Source organism: Caloenas nicobarica, chromosome 14, assembly GCF_036013445.1.
Source record: "Caloenas nicobarica isolate bCalNic1 chromosome 14, bCalNic1.hap1, whole genome shotgun sequence".
NCBI classification, from domain to species: Eukaryota; Metazoa; Chordata; class Aves; order Columbiformes; family Columbidae; genus Caloenas; species Caloenas nicobarica.
The window spans coordinates 1336349-1358161 of record NC_088258.1 but is presented as its reverse complement, the minus strand read 5'-3'; the positions used below and the strand labels follow the sequence as shown (position 1 = coordinate 1358161).

Below are 21813 nucleotides of genomic sequence, written 5' to 3'. Positions count from 1 at the left end.
AGCTGTGTTTGCTGTGAGGGAAGGAGTAATGACATGTTCAGAGTCAAAATTCTTGAATGCTGGTGTGTTACACAACATTAACAGGGAATTGCCTATTTCAGCTGAAAGTTGCTTTGTGACCTGGTATCATTAATTAAAATACCTGAGTGTTTTGGGTGCCTTCTGGGAATCTGCTGTAGTAATGAGTTACCAAGGAAGGTGCTTGAAGAGCTTGGAGTGAAGTGCTGAGCCCTGGGAGCTACTTACTGAAAGCAGGAAATCAGTCAAGTGATTCTGCCAAATATCGGGAGAACTGAGAACTTGTTCCGTTTTGATTTGTACTTGCAAAATCTGAAACAATTTGTGCTTTTCTTGATGTGAGCTGTATAAACTTTCTGGAGTTGAGAGCACTTAGTACTCTTCCCTAATTTTCCCTCCCCAGGTAACACCAGCTGGCTGATGAGTCTGGAGAACCCACTCAGTCCGTTCTCTTCAGATATCAACAACATGCCCCTGCAGGAGCTCTCCAACGCGCTCATGGCTGCAGAACGTTTTAAAGAACACCGCGAAACGGCTCTGTACAAATCCCTGTCTGTCCCCTCCTCCAGCCTGGCCACCGGCACGGCCAAACCGTCTCTTCTCCAGCGGTCCAACACAGGTGAGGGCTGGCCGGCCGGCGGCGTGTCCAGCAGCCCAGTACTGGTTGAATCCACTGGAGTTAGTGCAGCTCTTCTAGACCAGTGAGGTTAGGAGCATGAGGAATATCATAGCAGTAAGAAGGGGAATCAGTCCCTAGAAGTTTTAAGTGAAAAATTCCCCTCCTTCTTGCTCCTGACGTTCCAGCAGAAAAGTGCTTCTCAAAGAGAAGAATGAGGAGTAATGGAAATTCTCTGGGGGACTTGAGTGTTTCATGCTGTTTCCCAAATGAAAATGAACCAAGTTGTGGATCTTTTCCCTCTTCCACCTGTCTGGTGCTGATCTGGGCATTCCCCGTGGGGATGGACCATCCCCTGCAGCATTTCCATTTCCATTTGTCTGCAGCGCGGGAGTTGGTGTTGGTCCCTGGGAGAATGGCCCGTCACAGTGTCACAGACCTCGCCAGCCAGGGCCACGTAATTGCCACTGTCCTTTACAGCATGAGACAGGCAAACACAAATCCTGTTGGCCGTGGATGTATTCCCCTTGTAAAAGGACCGTTTAACCTTCAGACCAATGCAGTTGAATCACTTGAGTATCTTTCGATGGCCTTATTTTAACACAGTGGCTTTGCACTGTATTTACTTTGGTGCTAGTTCACTTGTGAAAGAGCTGTTAATGTTGGGAGGTTAGTGCTGACCAACAACTGAAATTTTGTTTTGTTTTTTTAAATGTAATCCCTGCTCAGGGCTTTTATCAACAACAGCTCCCGCTGGGGCTCCCGGCACTGCTGCTCCTGGCGGGGCTGAGCAGCCAAGGCTTTTCCGGGGAGGTGGCATCAATGGTGTGGATTGTTTGGAAATTCAGTCAAAATGCCAGTATTCCGGTTTGTTTTAAACAGGGCGGGGTATGATTTTAGGATTCAGAATATGTAAACACAAAATTAGAGTCAAAATCAAATTATCACCTTTAAAAAAAAAAATTCTTGTCCATGAACACTTAATTATTGGCTCCTGTGGATTCGCAGTATTTAGGTGGTAACTGAGTAGCTAAAGAGCGGCCACCCAAATGCCCCTCCTGGGACAGGCTGAGACAATCGTTTTGGCCACATCTTGTGAGCACAGCTTGTACAGTAACCTGGCCAGAGCTGGCTGGGGAATGAGCGTTTTGAAGAAGTTTTCCTGCCAGACTGTCACATGCGTGTTAGTTTTTTCCTCTTTAGAGGTTAAATCTGCCTGAACCATTATCCATATTTCGACTCTTCAGACTATTCTGTGTGTTTAAAAATGACTTTTTGCCAGAAGCGCGTAGCTCAGGAAAAGCTCAGGCTGGTTTCCCACACGTGCCAGGGTGTCACTGAGGAGTGTTCTGTTTGTAAAGCTCACAAGGATGCATTCTTCAAAGCGAGCAGCGCGAGTCTGCGTTGTCTGAATGTGTTTCTGCCTCCTTATTCACCTTGAGGCCTTGTACCCTTCAAGTATCCCTTTGGCATCTAGTGAGCTTATCCCAGCTTGTTCTTTCCTTTGTTTTAATTTATTTATTTATTTTGAAATAGGCTCTTGGTTATATTTTAAACTCTGTGCTTTTTAATTTTTTTTTTTTCATATAGTCTCTCCTTCCTTTTGATGTAGCCGCTCACTTGATTTCCCTTTGCAGTGGCCTCTTTCTCTTCCATGTACCAGTCCAGTTGTCAAGGGAAGTTGCACAGGAGCATATCCTGGGCAGGTATATTTATATATCTTTAAGGAAAAAAAAAAAAAAGTATTGCCATAGAAGAACACCTCTGATTCATAGAAAATGTATCCCTCATACTTCATGTTCCCCTTCCATGTCTCCTGTCTTTACCCAGCCTCATTACTCTCAACAAATGGATCTTGACTAGCATGAGAAGTCCAAGCCAGATCCAACATTTGCAAGCGCAGGCGATTCCTTAAAGCAACTTTTGTTTTAGCTGGGGCGGGTTGTGACTCACGAGGCACAGTGCTAAATGGCCTGTCAAAATGGCTGAGTGGCTTGATTAATTGAATTATTGATTTTTTTCAGCTGCGTTTTACAATTGGCTTTGTGTTCCGCTAAATGTAAAAGCTCCCACTTGTGAGAATGGCGCAGTGTGCTCAGGACACCCACCCTCCAGGGGACCCCGTGTCAGCCACAGGAGTCCGGCACAATTGGGCACAGAAAAGAGGAAAGGAGCTGATATGTATAGCTGATGTATATATATAAAGTTTGATCTTACAATGGATGCTGGTTAAAAGCTTTTTAAATAAAAAAAGAAGAAATATATTTCAGGGGAATACCTCCTAAATTCTGGCTTTTTGGAGGCTCTGTAGTAGTGTAAAATCTTTCTCCGCTTCAGTAAAATTGACTTCGTAATTAAGTGAAGTGGAGATCAAACCGCACACCTTACGAGCACAACACCTGCATTGCTTTGATAATCGGCGGTGCTTTGTGCGTTTAATTAGAGGGTTGGAATGTGTTGCTGCCTCTTTGCTGGAAAATTCTCTGCAGAGCAGCAGATGTTGGTGACTGCGGGTCCTTGGTGACACGGACGGCGCAGAGCAACCCCGAGGTGCTGCAGGGAAAGAGTGTCCTGCACTTCTCCTCTGCTCGTATTACTCTCTTTCCACCTGAAGAATAATTAGCGGGTGCTCGCATTATTTAAAACCAGCAGCAATCTGGGCAGTGGTGTAAGAGCGAGGGGAGCTGGGAAGCACTGGGTGTGTGCAGGTGTGTTCTGGCTTGGACAGCTAACCAGATCAGCACGTTGTTTGGGGGTGTTTGGTTTGGTTTGGTTTTTTAGAAGGTATGTGTGTGCAATGCTAACTCTTAATTGCTTCTTTGAAATAACTTTGATCCCGCGAGCTGAAATCAATCCAGGAAAAGCTGCTTTAGTGATTTTTTTAAAAAAAAATTTTTTTTCTTTTTAATTTTGCCGATTTTAGTTATTTTTTGTGTGTGCTAATTTTATTTTTATTTTACTTTGGAAAACAAATCTTGGCCTTTCAGATTGGTCTTCCAGTCCCTTGTGTGCGTAATGGGAAGCCTCCTGTTCTCCAGCCTTTTCCTCAGGACAAAAAAACCAAAAAGCAAGGCCAAGGGGTCAGGCTCACCCCGGTGGTCAGGGCCCGTTCAAGCGCTGCGGTGACCCTGTCCCCTGGGCAGGGCTCCCCGAGCTCTGCGCTCAGTGCGGTTCCATCAGCCCTTGGGCTGAGCAGATGCCACGTGCAGGTTTCCCAGTATCGCTGCAGTGCATGTGTGACTCTCGCTCTCTTGTCCTTTCGTATGTCTAGGGCTGAATTGTTTCGCTTCTACTGAGACATACTAGGAAAACTGCCAAACTGCAAGGAAATGGCTCCTCCTAAAATCTCTTATCTCCTTCTAGGCCACTACAAGGCACAGGAGCATTGCATTTCAATACCAGAAAAACTGACTTTTTTTTGCACACTTGCATAGAACTGATGTCTTCATTGTCTGGATAATGATGAGCTTTTAATGCCAGTCTTGTACTTCCTCACATCTCTGTAGTTCCTGTCTGTCCTGGTAACCCAGCGTTGATGTACAAGGTCCCGTTTCCTCATTCCGTCCCCTGCTTGTTCATCAGCAACAATTGGACACAACCGCACTTATTTTTGAGCAAAGCAGCCGCAGCCCTTTGCTGGGAGGGTAAGGTGCTCAGTTACTCTGTGCAAAAGGGGAACCAGGAGCAAGTCTGACATGACAAGAAATGCAAGAACCAGAGCGCTCATTGAATGTGGCCCTTCTGTTGAAATCCCGTAGGGAAAAGGCTGGTGCGTGAGAGGAGCGGACGGGGACCTGCCGGGCTGGGCCGCGCTCCAGGCTTCAGTTCTTCTGCCTTGTGTCTCGGTAGAGTCGGCGGTGGTGCTGGAGGAAGGGAGCCCGTCAGAAACGGAGCTGAAGGAAACCGAGTCCCCGGCTGAGTCTCCAGAGAGCGAGGACATTGAGACTTCATGTTCCGAACAAGTCCTGAGCGAGGAAAGGTTTGGTAAACCCCAGGAGTCTTACAGCAGGGTAAGAAGGAACAGCTTGACCGGTTCTGTTTGGTGTTGGACTTGATGATCTTAAAGGTCTTTTCCAACCTAAATAGTTCTATGATTCTATGATACACCAAAATCTAGATGCAGTCAGGAGTGAGGGCTGGGCTGGCGGTGCAGGACGCATGCAGAGCAGCAGCAGCAAACACCTGGTTTGTGCAGGGTCCTCGCTCCACATCGCTTTGTGCTCGGCACCTTCTGCTCATCTTTCACGGGAGGTGTTGTTGGTGCTGTGAGCGTTACTGTTGTCAGCTTTTATTTTGCATATCGGGAAAACTGCTCATCTTTGTTTCTCCCCTCTTTAAGTCTTCCTCGACCTCCAGCCAAGAAGAAAAATCTCTGAAGTCGGAAGACCTGGTGGAGGGTGGAATTCCCATCGGGAGGGTCCTGCCATCGGAGGACAGCCAGACACTGGAGGAACTTTCCTTCCAGCCGTCCCAGCCGCTCAGCAAGTCCAGTTCTTCCCCTGAGCTACAAACACTGCAAGAGGTCCTCAAAGATGCCAACGGCAGAGAAGGACCAAGGAGGCTGAGCACAGAAGTCAAATCGAAATCCCAGTCTGGGAACCTGGAAGGGGAAGGGCTGGGCGGTTGGCTGGGCAAGGAGGAGGACGCCAGAGCCGCAGGGTCCGGGGGGCTGGATGGCACCGCTCCTGTCACCTCCCCTCGCTCCCCCTCGGGCCTCCGGCCCCGCGGTTACACCATCTCGGACTCGGCCCCGTCCCGGAGAGGAAAAAGGATCGAGAGAGACACCTTCAAGAGCAGAACAGCAGCCTCCAACGCTGAGAAGGTGCCCGGAATAAACCCAAGGTGGGTGGAGAGGCTTGTCCGGAGCTGGAAGTGGTGAGTTTGGAATTGCTGGAGCTGTGGCTGGATCCGTTCCGGGGGGTCTACTGGTTTTGTGGGACCTACAAAACAGCATCTGATTAAAAAGAAAAATTAATTACCTGTTTTCTCAGGACCTAATACAGGCATGTTGAACCCACTACCACCAAATTAACTTTGTGACTTAGAAAATGGGTCTCTTAAATAGCAAAAGAAACAGATAAATAGTTTCGTCATGTTCTTAATCCGTCCTACTTTAGGGTCCAAATGTATGTGTGGCTTGAACGCAGGTCACCTCGGGTGAACTTGACTGTGAACAGGATGAATTACTGGTTTTGCAGTTCAAGAAATAGAATGTACAAGATACTAAGAGGAAGGGGTTATAATAGTTGCTTTTTGAACTTTACATGTTGCCAGTTGCCTCAAATTGCATTATGAGACAACCTTCATCTGGCTGAGAGCAGGTAAAATGCAAATGTCTGTAGAATCATTTATCTGCCAGCCTGGAAATATCCCCCATGGCCTCAAGGCTGGAGCACATTCCTTCTGCCCCGTTCTATGTACGGAGTTGCCTTTGGAACGGGGAATTTGTGCAGCTGCCGCTGTTTGACGCAACCATTGGTTTTTATGGCAAGAGTCTATTACAAACTGCGGGTAGTCCAGGCACCTAAAGTGTCTCTCGAAGATGAGTTAGACTCTGTTAGCATTTTAATTGCTCCTCTTTTTCTTCTGTACGTGATGTTCTTACACACAGTGGGTCAAAATGGACTTAATTTTTATGGTAACAGGACTTTTTTCCCCTCTCTCCCTTAGCTTTGTGTTTTTGCAGTTGTACCACTCCCCATTCTTTGGCGATGAAAACAACAAGCCCCTTTTGCTGCCAAATGAGGTAGGCAACAATTTTTTTTTTTTTAATTCTTGTAGTTAATTTTTCTAACCTCGTTACGTTTGTTCAACATAAATGGTGGTAATGACTGTCCAGCTCAGCTGGTGCAGTTTAAAGGTGGTTCCTACCCCCAATGCTACAGATGGGAGATTTTCTGTTTCCCAGTACTGGTGGCTCCTGCTTTATGGCTCTGAATTGAATTGGAGATATTGGGAGATTTTGCTGGTGCTGTTACAGAATCCCAGCCAGAAGGAAGGATGATTTGTGGACATTTGGTTTTTTTGCTGGTAGGGGGAGTGCAGGATGAAAACCGAGCGTGAGGTGATACTGGCAGAACCCGTCAGCCCTCCGTGTGTAATAACTGGGAGCGGCCAAGAAGCTTTTTGGGGTCGTATGAGAAATTAATCACAAACTTCCTGGAGAATTAATGCCGGAATGGGGTTCTGGTGACCCTCCTGGTGACAGTTTCCCCTCCCATTTGGTTCGGGTGCTCAGGCAGTGGGAGCCTTGGGGAGATGAGGTGACACCTTGTGCTAAAAAAATGTTCTTCAGAGCAAGAGACACGATAATTTTTCATCCCTGGAGCTTGAATGAAGATGTGGTGTAATTTGTCATGGCGGCTGCATCTAACCCATACTGTTTGGCAGATTAATCTCATGTGAAGTGTAAAACCAGGAGGGTGAGTGGCAGATAGCGCGTAGCGCTGCTCTGTACCGGGTTCTGGTGCCACAGCTCCGGGCAGTGCTCAGTAAGGAACACGCTGGTGCCGGTCGCGAGTCAGTGCCCACGTTGTGCTGCCACTGTCCTGACGGGTTTTAGGGAGCGCAGCGGGGTGCGGGGATCGGTTTTTAATGACGTGACCGCTGTTTTGGTTGCAGACCTTTGAAAGATCGGTGCAGCTCCTGGATCAAATTCCTTCTTACGACACACACAAGATCGCGGTGCTCTACGTCGGAGAAGGGCAGGTGAGCTGTGTGCAGGTGCATTAACCCTTGAACGGGTGCATCTCGACAGAATGCCAGGGCACCGCTGTTCTAGCTGTGAGATTTGTCCTGCTCCTGCACTCACCTTGCTTTTCCTTAGTTTCTTGCACTAAAAATCAGTGCCTGTGTGAAGCCCTTCTAGGAGGGCAACAACCTCATCACTGTGCTGATTGAGCACTCCTGGTATTCAGCGTGGGACTCCTGTGTTCTTATTTCCTAGAGCAACAACGAAATTGCGATTCTGTCAAACGAACATGGATCCTATCGCTACACGGAGTTCCTGACCGGGCTGGGGAAGCTCATTGAGCTCAAAGACTGTCAGCCAGATAAAATTTACCTCGGTGGCCTGGATGTGTGCGGGGAGGATGGACAGTTTACCTACTGCTGGCATGATGACATTATGCAAGGTGAGATGGCTCCAGGAGCTGGAATTGAAGGGATGGTATTTTCTCCTCTGAAGCCTGACCTGCTTTCTACACACTCTTTCCTTTCCAGGGATGTGGTAAAGGTGAGCTGGGGCTCTGTTCTCCTCCCATTCCCTCTCTGGTATCTCTGCAAACCATGCGTTAAAGTTTGAGAGAGACGCATACCTGCCTTATTTAAGAAAAAAAAAATCAGACCACTTAATTTTAAAGTGTTCTGCTCTGTTAAAGGTTGATATGGTTCGGTGTCGAGGTTTGTAGAATAAGCAGTTTGTTCTTGAGCTGCTATGAAACTGTTAATTGAGGGTTGTGTGTGCATGTCAAAACTCTGCTAATTGTTCCTCTGCAGAAGAGTACTGAAAGCAGGAGGGTTGTCGTTACTGTGGTTGTCGCTAATTGACCTGCAGCAGTACCAGCTCCTGCAGCACCGAGCGGTGCAGATACCACCCAGGATCCAACAAGCCATGAGGAACTTCCCAATTTTTTTTTTTTTGCATTTGGCTGTCACTAATGGGTACAAACCTATCGAGGAAGCACAACTTGTATTTTTTGTTATTGTGGTGCTGGTGCTACTTTGTCTTCTGCCAAGTGCTGCACGTTGAGCATTGCTGCTGGCAGCGCCGCTTTCCCAGACCAGCCTCAGGCTCTTTCTGTTTCCTCTGCAGCCATTTTCCACATCGCTACCCTGATGCCCACAAAGGATTTGGATAAATATCGCTGTGACAAGAAAAGGCACCTTGGGAATGATTTTGTTTCTATTGTTTACAATGATTCTGGAGAAGACTTTAAGCTGGGAACAATAAAGGTACAAGATTTTACTTGTGGGTATAAAAAGGCATATGTCTGTTTGTCTGTGCCTTAATCTAACGTGTGTTATCTTAGCAAACAGTGTTGAGATAATGAATGGAGTTTTTTAGCCTTGGTGTGTTCACATGTGTTGGTTTGTGGCACTCAGAAGAATCATGATGGCTGCCATTAAAATGTATCTGACTGTTTTATTGTTTTCTCCTTAGGGTCAGTTCAACTTTGTGCATGTTATCATCACCCCTCTTGACTATGACTGTAACCTGGTGACGCTGCAGTGTCGGAAAGGTAGGAGCTCTGGCAGCCTTCGGCCTCAGTCTTTCCTGGACTGGTGGTGCCACAACTGCCTTCGCTTGGCCATGGTTTTGTGTTGCGAAAGTAAAAAACTTCCAGGAGAAACTCTCTGAAACCAATTTGCTGCCCAGTTACGTCTGGATGTGTCCCATGGTGGTCCCAGCTTTGGCCTCTGTCCTTCCCAGCGCTGCAGAACCCGATATTTGAAAGCGGTTGTGGCTCTGCGTGCGTTCAGCAGCGCCGGTGCCACCATCTGCAGGGGCGTTTGCTTTCCTCCTACCAAAGGGGCACTTCTGGGCTGGTTTTTGCTCACGTTCATGTCATAATGAGCCCCTCAGGCTCTCCTCAGACCTTTACAGAGCAGCCAGAATTTGAGAATTTTGAGCCAGTTGTGTTAAGCTGTTAAGTTCTGTCACAGTTGGAGCTGTAGAACTCAGTGGGAACTTCTGAGATTCTGTGGTACAATTCTTCACGTTTATAGTACTTATCTCTTTAGTTAATGACAAACTTTGGCTTGTTCTTAGCTGTCTTACAAGAATTTTTTTTCTTCTTCTTTTAAAACAAAGACATGGAGGGTCTTGTGGACACGAGTGTCGCCAAGATTATTTCTGACAAGAACCTGCCGTTTGTTGCCCGTCAGATGGCCCTGCACGCCAACGTGAGTACCCGAGCTCCCCGAGACCTCCTGCCTTCCAACAAGCAGGGCTCGGTAAAGCAAATACATAAATAAGCTTTCTGCCTCAGTCTTTAAGTCAGAGTTAGCATGTGAAGAGTTACAACTTAAGCTGCATTTGAGTCAGTGCTGAAATGTTGTTAATGGTATTGTTGTGGTTACGTGAATGTGCTGCCTGTCTTTCCCTGCTTCTTCCCAAATTAGATGGCTTCCCAGGTTCATCACAGTCGCTCAAACCCTACTGACACCTACCCATCCAAATGGATCGCGAGGCTCCGGCACATCAAGCGGCTCAGGCACCGGGTAAGTCAGTTCTTAGTGTTTAGAACTGGGCTCTACCTTAGAGTCTCGGTATAAATAAGGCACATGAAATCAGCTGTCAAAACCTGCTGAATAAGAGGAGGAGTATGTGTAAGAAGGTTAGAAACCAGCTCTTGTGTAGCAATGTAGGTGGACTTGAGAGCTTCCAGGTTCCCCGGTGGCAATGGGGTTGAGGACCCTGGTGACAGAGCTGCAGCCCCTCGGCCCTGTGCAGGGGATGGTGGGACGAGCGGTCCGGAGTAACTTGTCCTGCGCAAACGGGGAGAGAATGGAGCTCATCTGCTCTCATTTGACTTTCAGCTCCGTGAAGAAACTCAGTACCAGACTCCCGGGCTCCCTTTGCAGATGCACGCGTCTGCCCCGGCAAAGCCCCCACCCCAGGCCCCCCAGGACCCCCCACCCACCTACGAGACGGGGCAGAGGAAGCGCCTCATCTCCTCGGTGGACGACTTCACCGAGTTTGTGTAGATCCCAGTGGGTCTGTGGCTGTTGTGGGACGGACAAGGCGGTGAGAGCGTTTTACCAGCCGTACGGACACGGGGGAGCAGGTTTGCAGACAGCGTGGCTGTGCTGCTTGCATGTGGGCTTGGCATTGGACCCGATCGGAGGCTGGAATGTGTCTCTCTCCACCTGCCACTGCTGTCTGATGAGGACACTGTATCCCCAGCTGATGCTCCAAAAGGACCAACTCTACACATTTTGTGTTTATTTCGTTTGAGCTGTTTCAGCGCTTCCTTCTCTGTTGGGAACGTTCTTGCAGCACCTTTCTCTGGGCTCCTTCTACACCGGTGGCTGGTGGGAGCAGATAAGCTGTGATACTCTGCATTTCGTCGTGTAGTTGGAAGGTACAGGAATTGTGGGAATTTTGACACCTTTATTGGGAATGAAATACAAAGTATGGAAAATCAAGTCACTATTTCTAAGCTCCCTGGAATCCCAGCACCTTTCCAGGCCGTGGTGCCTCTCGGCACTTGAATTTTTCAGACTCTCAGCCTTGGTCTGCTGCTGGCTCCGGGAAGAATTAACTTGGGTTCGCAAGTGCCCTGTTGGACATGCTGCTTAAATCCCCAAGGACTTGTCTCCATTTTGAGAGATTCATGGCAAACGCTCCTTTGTTCAGCAGAAATGCTTTTGGTACCAGAAGGAACCCAACCCGGGGAGGTGGTGCCGCTTGCCGGGGCAGCAGGACGGCACAACCGGGACAGGAATTGCTCGAGATGAACGAACACGGACCCACTGTCCTCCTGCGGGGATTTAACCGGAGCCCAGCGCTGGCTTCGAGGTTCAGCCCTGGAATTTCTGCTGGTTGCAGTGATGCTGGGGGCAACTCTCGTCCTTCTCTGTGCACCCAGTAAAATCCCTTTTTTGACAGACTGTTGAGATGTCTTGGGGCATCGTCTCTGAGTTTTGCCTGTTGTACTAATGCCTGGGACCGTCTCTACGGGGCCTTGGCTGCTGAAGCCAGTGACAAACGCTCCTCTTGGTGCCCGTGTGTGCAGGAGACGAGGATTCCACACCCGCCTTGCGGTGAGACGGTCACCAGGCACTACACTACTAACCTGGGAGAAACCACGTAAGCTGGATGATACTGTGAGTACTTTATCTCCCGATTTGTCAACAAATGAGAAGTGCGGCTTTTTGGCAATGGGCCTGTGCCGTGGGGACGAAGACAAGTGCAATCTGCACAAAAACTGCGACGTGACAGGCGAGGGGACAAAAGTGATGCTACCAGCTGGCGCAGGGCTGTTCGGGAACGCTAAGTGTATGTTGTGTCTTGAGTGTTTATAAGTCGTAAAGGAAATAAAATATTTGTTATGGTCCGTGGGTTCTCGCTGGCCTGGGAAGATTCAAACTGTGTTTCATAATAATGTAAATTCCTCCCTTCCCCTTTCGGTTTTCCGCTCCGGATCGCTCGGGAGCATAACAGAAGCACAGGAGCCAGGTCCTAGCAGTCATCTTTTATTTGACCTTGTCATTTTTTTTAAGAAACATCCCCACAGTTACAAAATACAATATTTTTTTTGCAGTGAAATGCTGACCAGACTGTAACAGTTGGCATATTGGTCACAATTTTCTGCTCTTTTTAAAAAAGCGCTTATATAAGAAGTCCCTCCCTCTCCTTTTTAAACTAATGGATAAAGGTTTTTATTTAAGCAGCTTGATACTGTTGCATCTTTGTGAGACTTAATAAATAAGAAACCATCTCTGGGTGACTACAAACACAGAAATATACATTCAGGAGTATTTATTATGGGCTGGGGCTGCAAGTCAAGTTCATCGCAGGTGCGACTTGGTAACGAAGCAGCAAAGCGCCTGACGGGGACGGGACCGGGACCCTGGGAGCCTCACGGGAGTTTGTACAATAACCGCAGCAATGAGAACTGGGGGTGCTGGGGGCTGTGGGGGTGCCCACGGGGCCCTGCGGGGGTTCCAGAGCTGCTCTCGTGCTGCCAAGGGCAGTTGTCTGAGCAGTTGTCTGAGCCTCTGCTCCTCCGGGACCGGGAGCAGCACTCGGGAAGTCACACACATCACGTTGCACTCACACTGGGAACAAGCTGGGTAAGAAACAGGCACTTGGGAACAACCATCCTGAGGTGTCACGTGGAGCTGCCTCGTTCCACCTCCCGTGAGCTCCTTACGGCTGCTCTGCCTCTTGCCTCCTTCCTGCACCTCGCTCCAATCAACCACCTCTGAAACAAGCAGACTTGAGCCAGGGGGGTGAGAAGGGGCTGAGAACCCAACTGTGGTTCTTGAACTGAACTTTTTTTGGCTCTTGAAGATGCAAGAGCTTTCCAAGACCTGCTTGGGTCATTCTACTCACTGAATTTTGCTCCACTGCAGAAGGGGACAGACGGACACAGAGCTGGAGGTTCCAAGGGGCTGCTCTGGGACAGTTGTGCTCAGATCTCCCATGTAAGAACCCAAATGAGCACTTTCCTATGGAAACCCGCCCTTTTTCCAGCTCTCTTGGCCAATAAAAATGCCTGCGTGCTGACACAGTGCTGTTCAAAGATGAGCAACTTGCTTCTGTCTTTGTGGGCAGTTGCTGTTTATGCAACTAAATTCTTCTCCAGTGCTTTTGCTTTTGAGGCACAGCCAAAGAGTCCAAAACTTTGGCTTTAAGGACAGAAGTAGAACAGAGCTCCTGAGTTTCACCCAGGGCCTGTGCTTATCTCACCAAATAGGATTTTGCTTTATAACCATGTCCGTCCTTGCCCCAGGGAGGAAACACCAAAGTAACAACAAGCTTGAAAACCAGCTTTAGATACCAGAAGAGGTCTGGAGCAGACGGAGCTGTTCGTAAAAGGAGGAACAAACAACTCCTGTAGCACACAAAGCTCTCGCATCAGCCCCAGGCCCCACGGCTGCTCCCACCTGCTCCAGGCACCTGCAGCCCCCAAGCTGGGGGTCCCCATCTCACCTCCTGCCCCTCAACTCCGTCATCTCCTCGGTACCTGCCTTTCCCTCCCGCTACAAAAGCTTCACGGTTACCAGGATTAGTTTTGTCCTCTCCACACTCCACTTCCCTCTGCACAATCTGCTCTTCCAACAACCTCTCTGGTGACCAACCACTCTCACTTCAAGTGACCTTCGAGCCACAGCACGCTTGTTTTCTCCAGCGCATGTCCTCCTGCAACCTCTCTGCAGCGTCTTGTCCTTCATAGCAACTGAGTTTCTCAAAGGTAACTCACACAGGTCCCAAAACCATCACCAAGAGCAACCCTGTGTCCTTTAGTCACCTACAGGGACGTGGGCGGGTGCCTGGAGCCAAGGAGGCATGCGGACAGCTGGAATTAACTCTCCTTTAAAAGTACCTAATTAAATCTTTAAAAATACCTAATTAAATCTTTAAAAGTATGTAACACAGCACAGCAGAGGTGCGGGGAGCTGGATGGGGAGACGCAGGAGGTGACGTCTCTGAGAAGAGCCCAGAAGGGTCCCCCGGCCGGTGACACGGGGATGATGCTGCCAGGACCAGGCTGCAGCCCAGCGCCAGCTCCCCGTCCCCTTCCCAACGCCCGAGCAGGTCCTGGGGACACTCCAGCCCCCGCGTGCCCGAGCTGGCCAGGGGAGCACACGCACCACACGCACACAGACACCGATCCTTATATACACGGGACATTCCCAGGAAGAAGCACTTAATACATCCTTTAAATAACTCTGACAATAGTGTTCTGTCTCCTATCTACATGTTTCAAACACGTTACCGATGCTATGAAAATATAGCAAACATACAAAAATATATACATTTTAAAAAAACCAAAAAACAAAAACCAAAACACAAACCCAAACATACAAATTACTTACAATATACATAACATGAAATGGTGCTGATGGAGCGACCGCTTCACCCACCTCCCCCAGCGCCTTGTGCTTCTTGTCGGGAAGATGCCAGGAGGTCCCGGCCCGGCTGGGGGTGCGGGGGCTGCGGTCACTTCATCAGCATTTGCTCATTTCAGTTTATGATTTAAACAGACCAAAAAAAAAAAAAAAAAAAATACTGCTCTTGTGATATATTATCCCGTCTCGTTAGATCGCATGTGTCATTGTTAGCCGAGGAAAGCATTGTTTAAAGTGCTGGGCAGTACATACCAACAAGTAAACCAAAAAAAATAATATATATCTAGGTTAATACATTCCTTGGATTAGAAAAGCCAAACAGGCAGCAGTGCCCGTGGGCTGGGGGGTCCCAGCGGGGCCGGGATGGGGGGTCCCCACGCTCGGGGACGCTGGAGCAGCCGAGGGCTCCGCAAACCGGAGTCGCCGCTCGTCCCCCGCTGAGCGCGGCCGGCAGCGCCGCCGGCTGCTCGCAACGTCCTTCCTTTTAAATACCGCATTTCTTTAAATACAAATAATAGTACCAATTTCTGGAGGATAAAAGTAGCCAATACTAGAAATTAACTGATCTGGGTGTAGATAGCATTTGTCTATATCTATATATATTTATGCTTAAAAAAAAAAAAGGTTAAATATCTTCTTGAAACCTGTAGCTTTCCTCCACAGTGTGTCTGGTCAACAAAAATCCAAGACTCAGTTCAAACCTTCAAGGCCTGGGGCTCTCCTGTCCCCCTTCCAGCCGGCACAGCCAGCGGGGGGAGATGAGCCTCATACGGTCACCCTGTGCAGCCCCTAAAGTGTCCTTGTCACAGTCGCCACAGGCGGCTGTTTGCACTTGGGGCCATTTAACAAAACAGACGACTTTTTAATACTGCCCTACTGTGTTTTCTGCGCGTACCCCACGCAGCCTCTCCTGGCTGTCCCCGAGGGAAGGGCCGAGCCTTCTCCAACCAACCCCTATCGCTGGAAACCACCGGTGGGGCAGTCGGCACATCTGATGGGGACGGTGGCAGGTCCCGGGGACGGTGGCAGGTCCCTGGGACAGCGGCAGGTCCCTGGGACAGCGGCCGCCCCGTGCGCCCTGGCAGGCCCAGCCGCTGCGGCGGGAGCTTTCAGAAGCGGCAGCTCCCGAGGCTCCAGGTCTGCACGGCAGGCACAGCCCACCCTTTGCAAACCCCTTTCCCGGCGCTCTGCCCTGGTGGGCTCCTCTCCCCGCCGTGCCCAGCACAACGCTCATTATTTAACCGTGGGGTGCACCCTGTTCTTGGCCCGCAGGGGCCGTTTCTTCTTCCCCGCTGGAGCTGCAGCGGCGTAGGGTTTGTGCGGAGGCAGCACAGACGCTGCCACGCTGATGCCTCTGCTGGCTCGAAGGAGCCGGCTGGGCACGGAGCCCCGAATGCTGCTGCCCGGTGGGGCAGCAGGAGAGTTTGGGGACAGCGAGGGGTCCCGCGGGGGCTGCAGGTCCATGTCAGAGGAGATCTCGGGTGAGGGCCCCTGCTCTGCGCTGCCTGCACAGCACCTGCTCACGACGTCCTCTGGCACTAGGGCGACGCTCCGGCGCGAGCGGCGGCTGCGGGAGCCCTGCAGCTGGTGCTCGATGCGGTACACGTCCTCCGTCACCTGGTTGACCCGGTCAAATTGGGCGAGCAGCATCTCGAAGAGGGAGAGGAGCCGCTGGATGTCGGCGTCCACTTCCAGGCTGTCGCGGGTGCTCAGCACGAGGCTCAGCCCGTCCAGCTGGCTGGAGGACGTGGAGGCCCTGGAGCTGTCGGAGGCGGCACTGGGAGTGGGGCCCCGAAAGGACTTGGAGTCACTGGAGTCTCGGGACGGCAGCGGCTCCATCCCCTCGAACCTCACCTTGTGCCGGAACTGCAAGAGAAGAGGGGAGCAGCGGTTATTTCGGGGAGTGCTGTGCTGGGGCACCGCGTCCTGCTCCAAGCAGCCCCAGGGCTGTTCCCGGCCATTGCTGGTGGGTCAGGCCACAGCAGGGACCTGGGGACAGATCCCAGGTAAAAACACGTGGAACTCTGGGACTGAAAACTGGCAGCAGATGCCTCCACAACACCCCATAACTAACACAACTTTTGGGCCTCTAGCAATGGCCACCGCTCCAGCCATCACGTGCTGGAGGAACCTGACTGTGAAGAGCAGCAGGAGGCAGCCAGAGGCAAAGGAAGGCTGAGGATGGTGGATGTTGCTTCTCTGCAGTCAGACCCTTTCTCCACGGAGCCTCCCAGGCTGCACCCACCTCCTTGGCTTTGCTGAAGCCCATCCACATCTTCAGCCTGCGCACAAAAAGCTCCACCATCTCGTAGTCCTGGGGCTCGAAGGCGGGACGGTACAGCTCAAAGTGCATTTCCCGGTAGCTGTAGATCAGCACCGCGGTGAACAGCCTCAGCACGATCCACACCTCCAGGACGATGTAGCTGGTGCAGAACAGGTAGTAGAGGCCCGAGGAGCCGGGCAGGGGGGGCCGGAGGGTCGCGCTGCCCCGCAGCATGGCCAGGAGCAGCAGGAGGCTGCTGCCCACACTGCGGAATGACTCCGAGGAGGAGGAGAAGAGCTGCAAAGGGGACATTGGAGATGTAATAGAATCACAGAACCATTTTGGCTGGAAGAGATCATCGAGTCCAACCGTTCCCCCGCCCCTGGCACTGCCCCATGTCCCTGAGAACCTCATCTCCGTCTGTCCAACCCTCCAGGGATGGTGACTCCAGCACTGCCCTGGGCAGCCTGTTCCAATGCCCCACAGCCCTTTGGGGAAGAAATTGTTCCCCAGACCCAACCTCAACCTCCCCTGGCGCAACTTGAGGCCGTTTTCTCTGCTCCTGGTGCTTGTTCCTGGGGAGCAGAGCCCGACCCCCCCTGGCTCCAAGCCCCTTTCAGGCAGGTCAGAGATCAGAAGGTCTCCCCTCAGCTCCTGTTCTCCAGCTGAACCCCCGGGTCCCTCAGCCGCCCCCATCACACTTGTGCTCCAGACCCCCACCGTTGCCCTCAATGAGAGGGATCAGTGGTAAAATATCCCCCTGTCCCGCGATGCTCACTACTCCATCTTGCACAGTGCGAGCCCTGAGGAGCAGCCCAGAAATGAGCTGTGACAAGGACAGGTCACAGACACAGCCCCTGCCCAAAGCCACCCGTCCCGTGGCAGACAAAGCTCCCTGCACAGGCTGGAGGTCACGGTCACGGCGTGGTGAGGGACGAGGGACAACATGGCCCTTGCAGGTACTCACCAGGAAGCCAAGCTGTGCGTAGGCCAGGAGGAGCACGGCGAACGCCAGCGCCGCGGCCGCCAGCTCCTTCGCTGACTTCTGAAAGGTCTTCCCAAAGACAGACCATTGCCTGACGAACCGCAGCTGCTGGGCGGCCTGGGACCGACAGAGAGGATGGTGTCACCACAGCGGCCCATGGCAGAGGCTGCTGCTGGACCCTGCCAGCCTCTTCCACACCCCCCAGCCACAGAAACAGACGGTTCAGTGGGTTTTCTTGTGCCGTTGTAGCAGCAAAGCCGGCGGTCCTGCACAAACACTGAACCAGAGTCCAGGGGCTCAGGACATCAGGGCGTCCTTGGAGCTGGTGTGCAGCTCTGCTGCCTCCCAGCCCTGAGCACCTCAGAGAAGCACCAGGGTACAGCAGAGCTCCGGCACTTTCAACCCCGTCACGTTATATGTTTCTGTTTAACACATCGAGCACTAAGCCTCCCTGTGTTCCTTTAAAGCAGCTCTGGCCAACAACTGCAACGGAGCAGATCTTCCTCCTGCCTTCAAAACCTGAGCCTCCATCTCTCCCCTCCTTTGACATGTGTCTTGAGGGTCTTTCAAGTATCTCTACGAGTCTGAGAAATTCACACTCTGGCAAAGCAGAGAGCATCCCATTCAAAAGGCTCCTTGCAGACAAAACCAGCTGATCACCCACACCAGGCTGAGTTCCCCAGGGGAGCTGAGAGGCTTTAGAGACACAGCGGAGCTGCCTGGAGCGTGTGGCCGCGCTGCCCCCACCCTGTCCTGCAGCAGGGTCTGGATGCAGGAGCAGCCCCGGCACGTTCCATCAGCGCCCGCACAGCAGGACCACGCTCCTGCGCTTGGTTTTACTGCAGGGTCCTGCTGTGGGACTGCCCAGGGCTGACGAGCTGGCACACGAGCACCAAAGCCAGGCAAAGGACATCCCTGTCCCCATGCTGCTCCCACCCAGCCCTCTCCGTACCTGCACAGTCAGGAGGAAGAGGAGGGATGCAGCCAAGGTGCTGAAGACGGTGTTGAGAACGGCCACCTGGTAGAAGTTGGTGAAGCCTTTGCGGTTGTTGAGGTACTTGAGCCACTGCTGGTCGGCCAGGGTGGCCTGGCTGAGGTGCACCACCACCGTGCAGGTGCTCAGCAAGATGAACACCCACTGGCCGTAGTTGCCCCACAGGGTGAAGTAAGCCCGGCCTTCCTTCTTGATGGACAGCGACTCGGACACCACGAAGTAGACCACAAACATCATGAGGAAGACCTGGGGGAGGAATGGAGAGGTCACCAGGGAAGGAGAGGGCAATGCCTGAGCCCTGTGCTGCACCAGGGACCCTGCAGCACCACGGGACAGCAAAACCCCACGTACTGGGCTGAGTTCTGCCAGCCCACGGCTGGAATCATAGAATCATTTTGGTTGGAGGAGACCCTCAGGATCATGGAGTCCAACCATAAGCTAACTCTAGCACCAACCCACGTCCCTATGAACCTCATCTATGAGTCTGTAGCACACCCTGAGTCCTTCCCTGCCTCCCTCACCCCATACGTGCACCATTGTTCCCCCGTGCCCTGACAGGGCAGCTCCCCGAACCACGTCCCATGCACTTATGACAGGGTGGCAGAGCCCAGGCAGGGTCTCTGGGGACATGACCAATGTCCCCGTCGAGGACAGAACAACAAAAGCCTCCAGTTCCCACAGTGACAAGCACAAGTTCAAGGGAGCAAAGAGGCCAAGACAAGACCAAGAAATGCTGCCAGACAGGAGGAATCTCCGTCCCCTCCAGCAGTGCCAGGGATGTTTCTGTGTGCTGCCCGGGCCTGGAAGCGGAGCGGTGACAGGCATGGGGACAAGTGGTGGCCTTGGGCAGGGTCCCCCAAGCCCTCCGTGCAGTGATCGAGAGAAAGAGGAGGGTGGGGGGGCAGTACCGCACTGACCATCATGAGGAGCTGCAGCGTGACACCCGCGCTGAGCCGCAGCAGCGGGAAGGGGCTGACGGTGACAGCGGTGATGGCCTGGCCGGTCCCCAGGAGCTCCAGCTGCAGGGTGACGGCAGCGTGCAGGTCCACGCTGGGGTTGTACTGCACCAGCTCCACAAACACCACCCGGCTCCTGGGGAGGGGAGAAGAGCAGCTCAGGGCACTTGGACAACACCGACCCAGGGTTGGTGCCACAGTTCAGTGGGATCACCGATCACCTCCGCCCCGTGACAGCCCAGCAGCACCCCGGGTGACAGCAGGACGTGTCCTTCGCCCCTGCCACACTCACATGTTGTCGATCCAGGTGTGCTGTTGAAGGAACTGCAGCTGAGCCCTGCTCTCCTCCAGAGAAGCCCCCAGCTCCTGCACGTAACCGCTGCTGTCGTAGAACGAGATGTAACCCCAGTACCAGACCCTGCAGAGGAATGAGGAGTTGTGGGGTGACACATGGGGACAGAGCAGCCACCAGTGTGCTCTCCTACATGGCAGGCCAGGAGCAAGGGTGCAGATGCAGACCTGACCCCTGTGCTGCACATCCAAGGGCCACAGCTGCCTCCTCCTTTATTTCACGAGATAAATTACAGAAGTGCATTGATCCATCTTAGTGAAAAGATGCAATCAAAGAACAGTTCGGGTTGAAGGGCCCTCCCCAGCTCCCCCAGTGCCCCCCCTGCCACGAGCAGGGACATCTGCACCAGCTCAGGTTGCTCAGAGCCCCGTCCAGCCTGGCCTGGGATGTCTCCAGGGATGGTTCAGCCACCACCTCTCTGGGAACCTGGGCCAGGCTCTCACCACCCTCAGGGGCAAAAATGTCTTCCTTGTGTCCAGCCTGAATTTATTTTGCTTTAAAACCAATGTCCTTGGCAGATGGAGCTGGGGGTGTAGGTGCAGGTGCTCCTTACCCTGTCAGGTCGGGCGGTGAGTAGGACCACGCCGCCGTCACGTTCACAGCCGCCCTTTCCCAGCCGGCTGCGTAGTCTGCGGTGGAAAAGCCGTGTGGGTCCGTGCAGCTGCTGCCGGCAGCCGTGTCCAGGCTGTGCAGCACGTCCTGGGCCACGCGCTGGCACTCGGCTGGAACAAGAGCGACACTGTCACCCCGGGGAGCTCAGCCCAGCACCGGGGCACAGCTCCCTTCTGCACAAGCCCCCTCCATGTCCCCAGTCACATCTCCAAAAATCACAGAATCAGTTTGGTTAGAAAAGACCCTCAAGATCATCGAGTCCAACCGTTCCCCCACCCCTGGCACTGCCCCATGTCCCTGAGAACCTCATCTCCGTCTGTCCAACCCTCCAGGGATGGTGACTCCAGCACTGCCCTGGGCAGCCTGTTCCAATGCCCCACAGCCCTTTGGGGAAGAAATTGTTCCCCAGATCCAACCTCAACCTCCCCTGGCGCAACTCGAGGCCGTTTCCTCTGGTCCTGGCGCTTGTTCTTGGGGAGCAGAGCCCGACCCCCCCTGGCTCCAAGCTCCTTTCAGGCAGTTCAGAGATCAGAAGGTCTCCCCTCAGCTCCTGTTCTCCAGGCTGACAACCACGTCACCCTCTCTCCTCAGTGTAAATCTTCACAAGCGGCTGCCCCAGTTCACTGTCTCTGGAGGCAGCAGAAGCAGACACACAAATACACGTGCTGCAAAGAAAAACCTTCCTCCAGAACCTCTGCCTTGCTCCATCCAACCCCGGCTGCATCCAGCCCCAGCCACTTTGTCCCTCCAGGAATGTCCCCGTGCTGTGACAGCAGAGCTGCGGTCCCTGTCCCACGCACCCTCCTGCAGCCGGAGCTGCCGCAGCCGCGCTGTCCCCAGTGTCGTGCTGGAGCTCTCCTGCGCCGAGCGGTTGTTGTACAGGTACGGCAGGAACACCTGGGACATCCAGACCCAAAACTGGTCTGACCTGCAATGGGGAGAAGACGTGAGATGCCGAGCCCCGCGGCGGCTGTGCCAGGGCTGGCCCTGCGCATCTCACCCATGACCGACGGAGTTTTGGGGAGGTCACCCCGGCTGCCCCCTCCCGGAGCAGGGCAGAGGCAGCACCTCCATTCATCCAAGCGCTGGGTCCAGGACAATTTTATTTGACATACAAGAGCTAAAGGTGATTGAGTCCATCCCAGCAGATGAGGACCAGAGCAGTGGGGCTGTGGCGGCACAGTGCAACAGAGATGATACCATATTTAGAGCCGATTCTGCTCTGCTCTCCCCCTTTTCACCATTTTCAGCCCTGAAACTCCAGTGAGTTCGCTGCAATCATTCTCAATTCATATGGTGGTGAATCAAAGTTTCTGTGACTTTGTGGCACGGACAAGTCACGTCTATTTGCACAGAGAATCAAGGGGTCTGTACGAGCCTGGTACAAAGACGCCGTTGATCCAGCCGTTCCAATGTCAGCCTGGACGCTGGAGTTC

General features: G+C 52.4%; 2 protein-coding genes across 9 annotated transcripts in view; one reads left to right on the top strand and one right to left on the bottom strand.

Moving 5' to 3' along the window:
- Positions 1-12093, top strand: part of TSC2 (TSC complex subunit 2) — a 34191-nt gene extending 22098 nt beyond the window's left edge. For 4 of the 7 annotated variants that reach the window (XM_065645268.1, XM_065645262.1, XM_065645264.1 and 1 more), the window contains 12 exons: positions 422-637; positions 2272-2340; positions 4484-4644; positions 4974-5476; positions 6305-6380; positions 7256-7342; positions 7581-7767; positions 8448-8587; positions 8796-8874; positions 9447-9538; positions 9758-9856; positions 10175-12093. In XM_065645268.1, coding sequence (XP_065501340.1) covers positions 422-637; positions 2272-2340; positions 4484-4644; positions 4974-5476; positions 6305-6380; positions 7256-7342; positions 7581-7767; positions 8448-8587; positions 8796-8874; positions 9447-9538; positions 9758-9856; positions 10175-10342 — 1877 coding nt within the window. In that variant the 3' untranslated portion in view covers positions 10343-12093. The remainder of the gene's footprint in view (positions 1-421; positions 638-2271; positions 2341-4483; positions 4645-4973; positions 5477-6304; positions 6381-7255; positions 7343-7580; positions 7768-8447; positions 8588-8795; positions 8875-9446; positions 9539-9757; positions 9857-10174) is intronic. The other 3 variants (XM_065645265.1, XM_065645266.1, XM_065645263.1) reach the window with 1 other exon arrangement.
- Positions 11825-21813, bottom strand: part of PKD1 (polycystin 1, transient receptor potential channel interacting) — a 90608-nt gene continuing 80619 nt past the window's right edge. For both annotated transcript variants that reach the window (XM_065645258.1, XM_065645259.1), the window contains exons 39-46: positions 21178-21305; positions 20319-20487; positions 19706-19831; positions 19375-19549; positions 18416-18703; positions 17446-17580; positions 16461-16775; positions 11825-16081 (exon numbers count right to left, since the gene is read on the bottom strand). In XM_065645258.1, coding sequence (XP_065501330.1) covers positions 15449-16081; positions 16461-16775; positions 17446-17580; positions 18416-18703; positions 19375-19549; positions 19706-19831; positions 20319-20487; positions 21178-21305 — 1969 coding nt within the window. In that variant the 3' untranslated portion in view covers positions 11825-15448. The remainder of the gene's footprint in view (positions 16082-16460; positions 16776-17445; positions 17581-18415; positions 18704-19374; positions 19550-19705; positions 19832-20318; positions 20488-21177; positions 21306-21813) is intronic.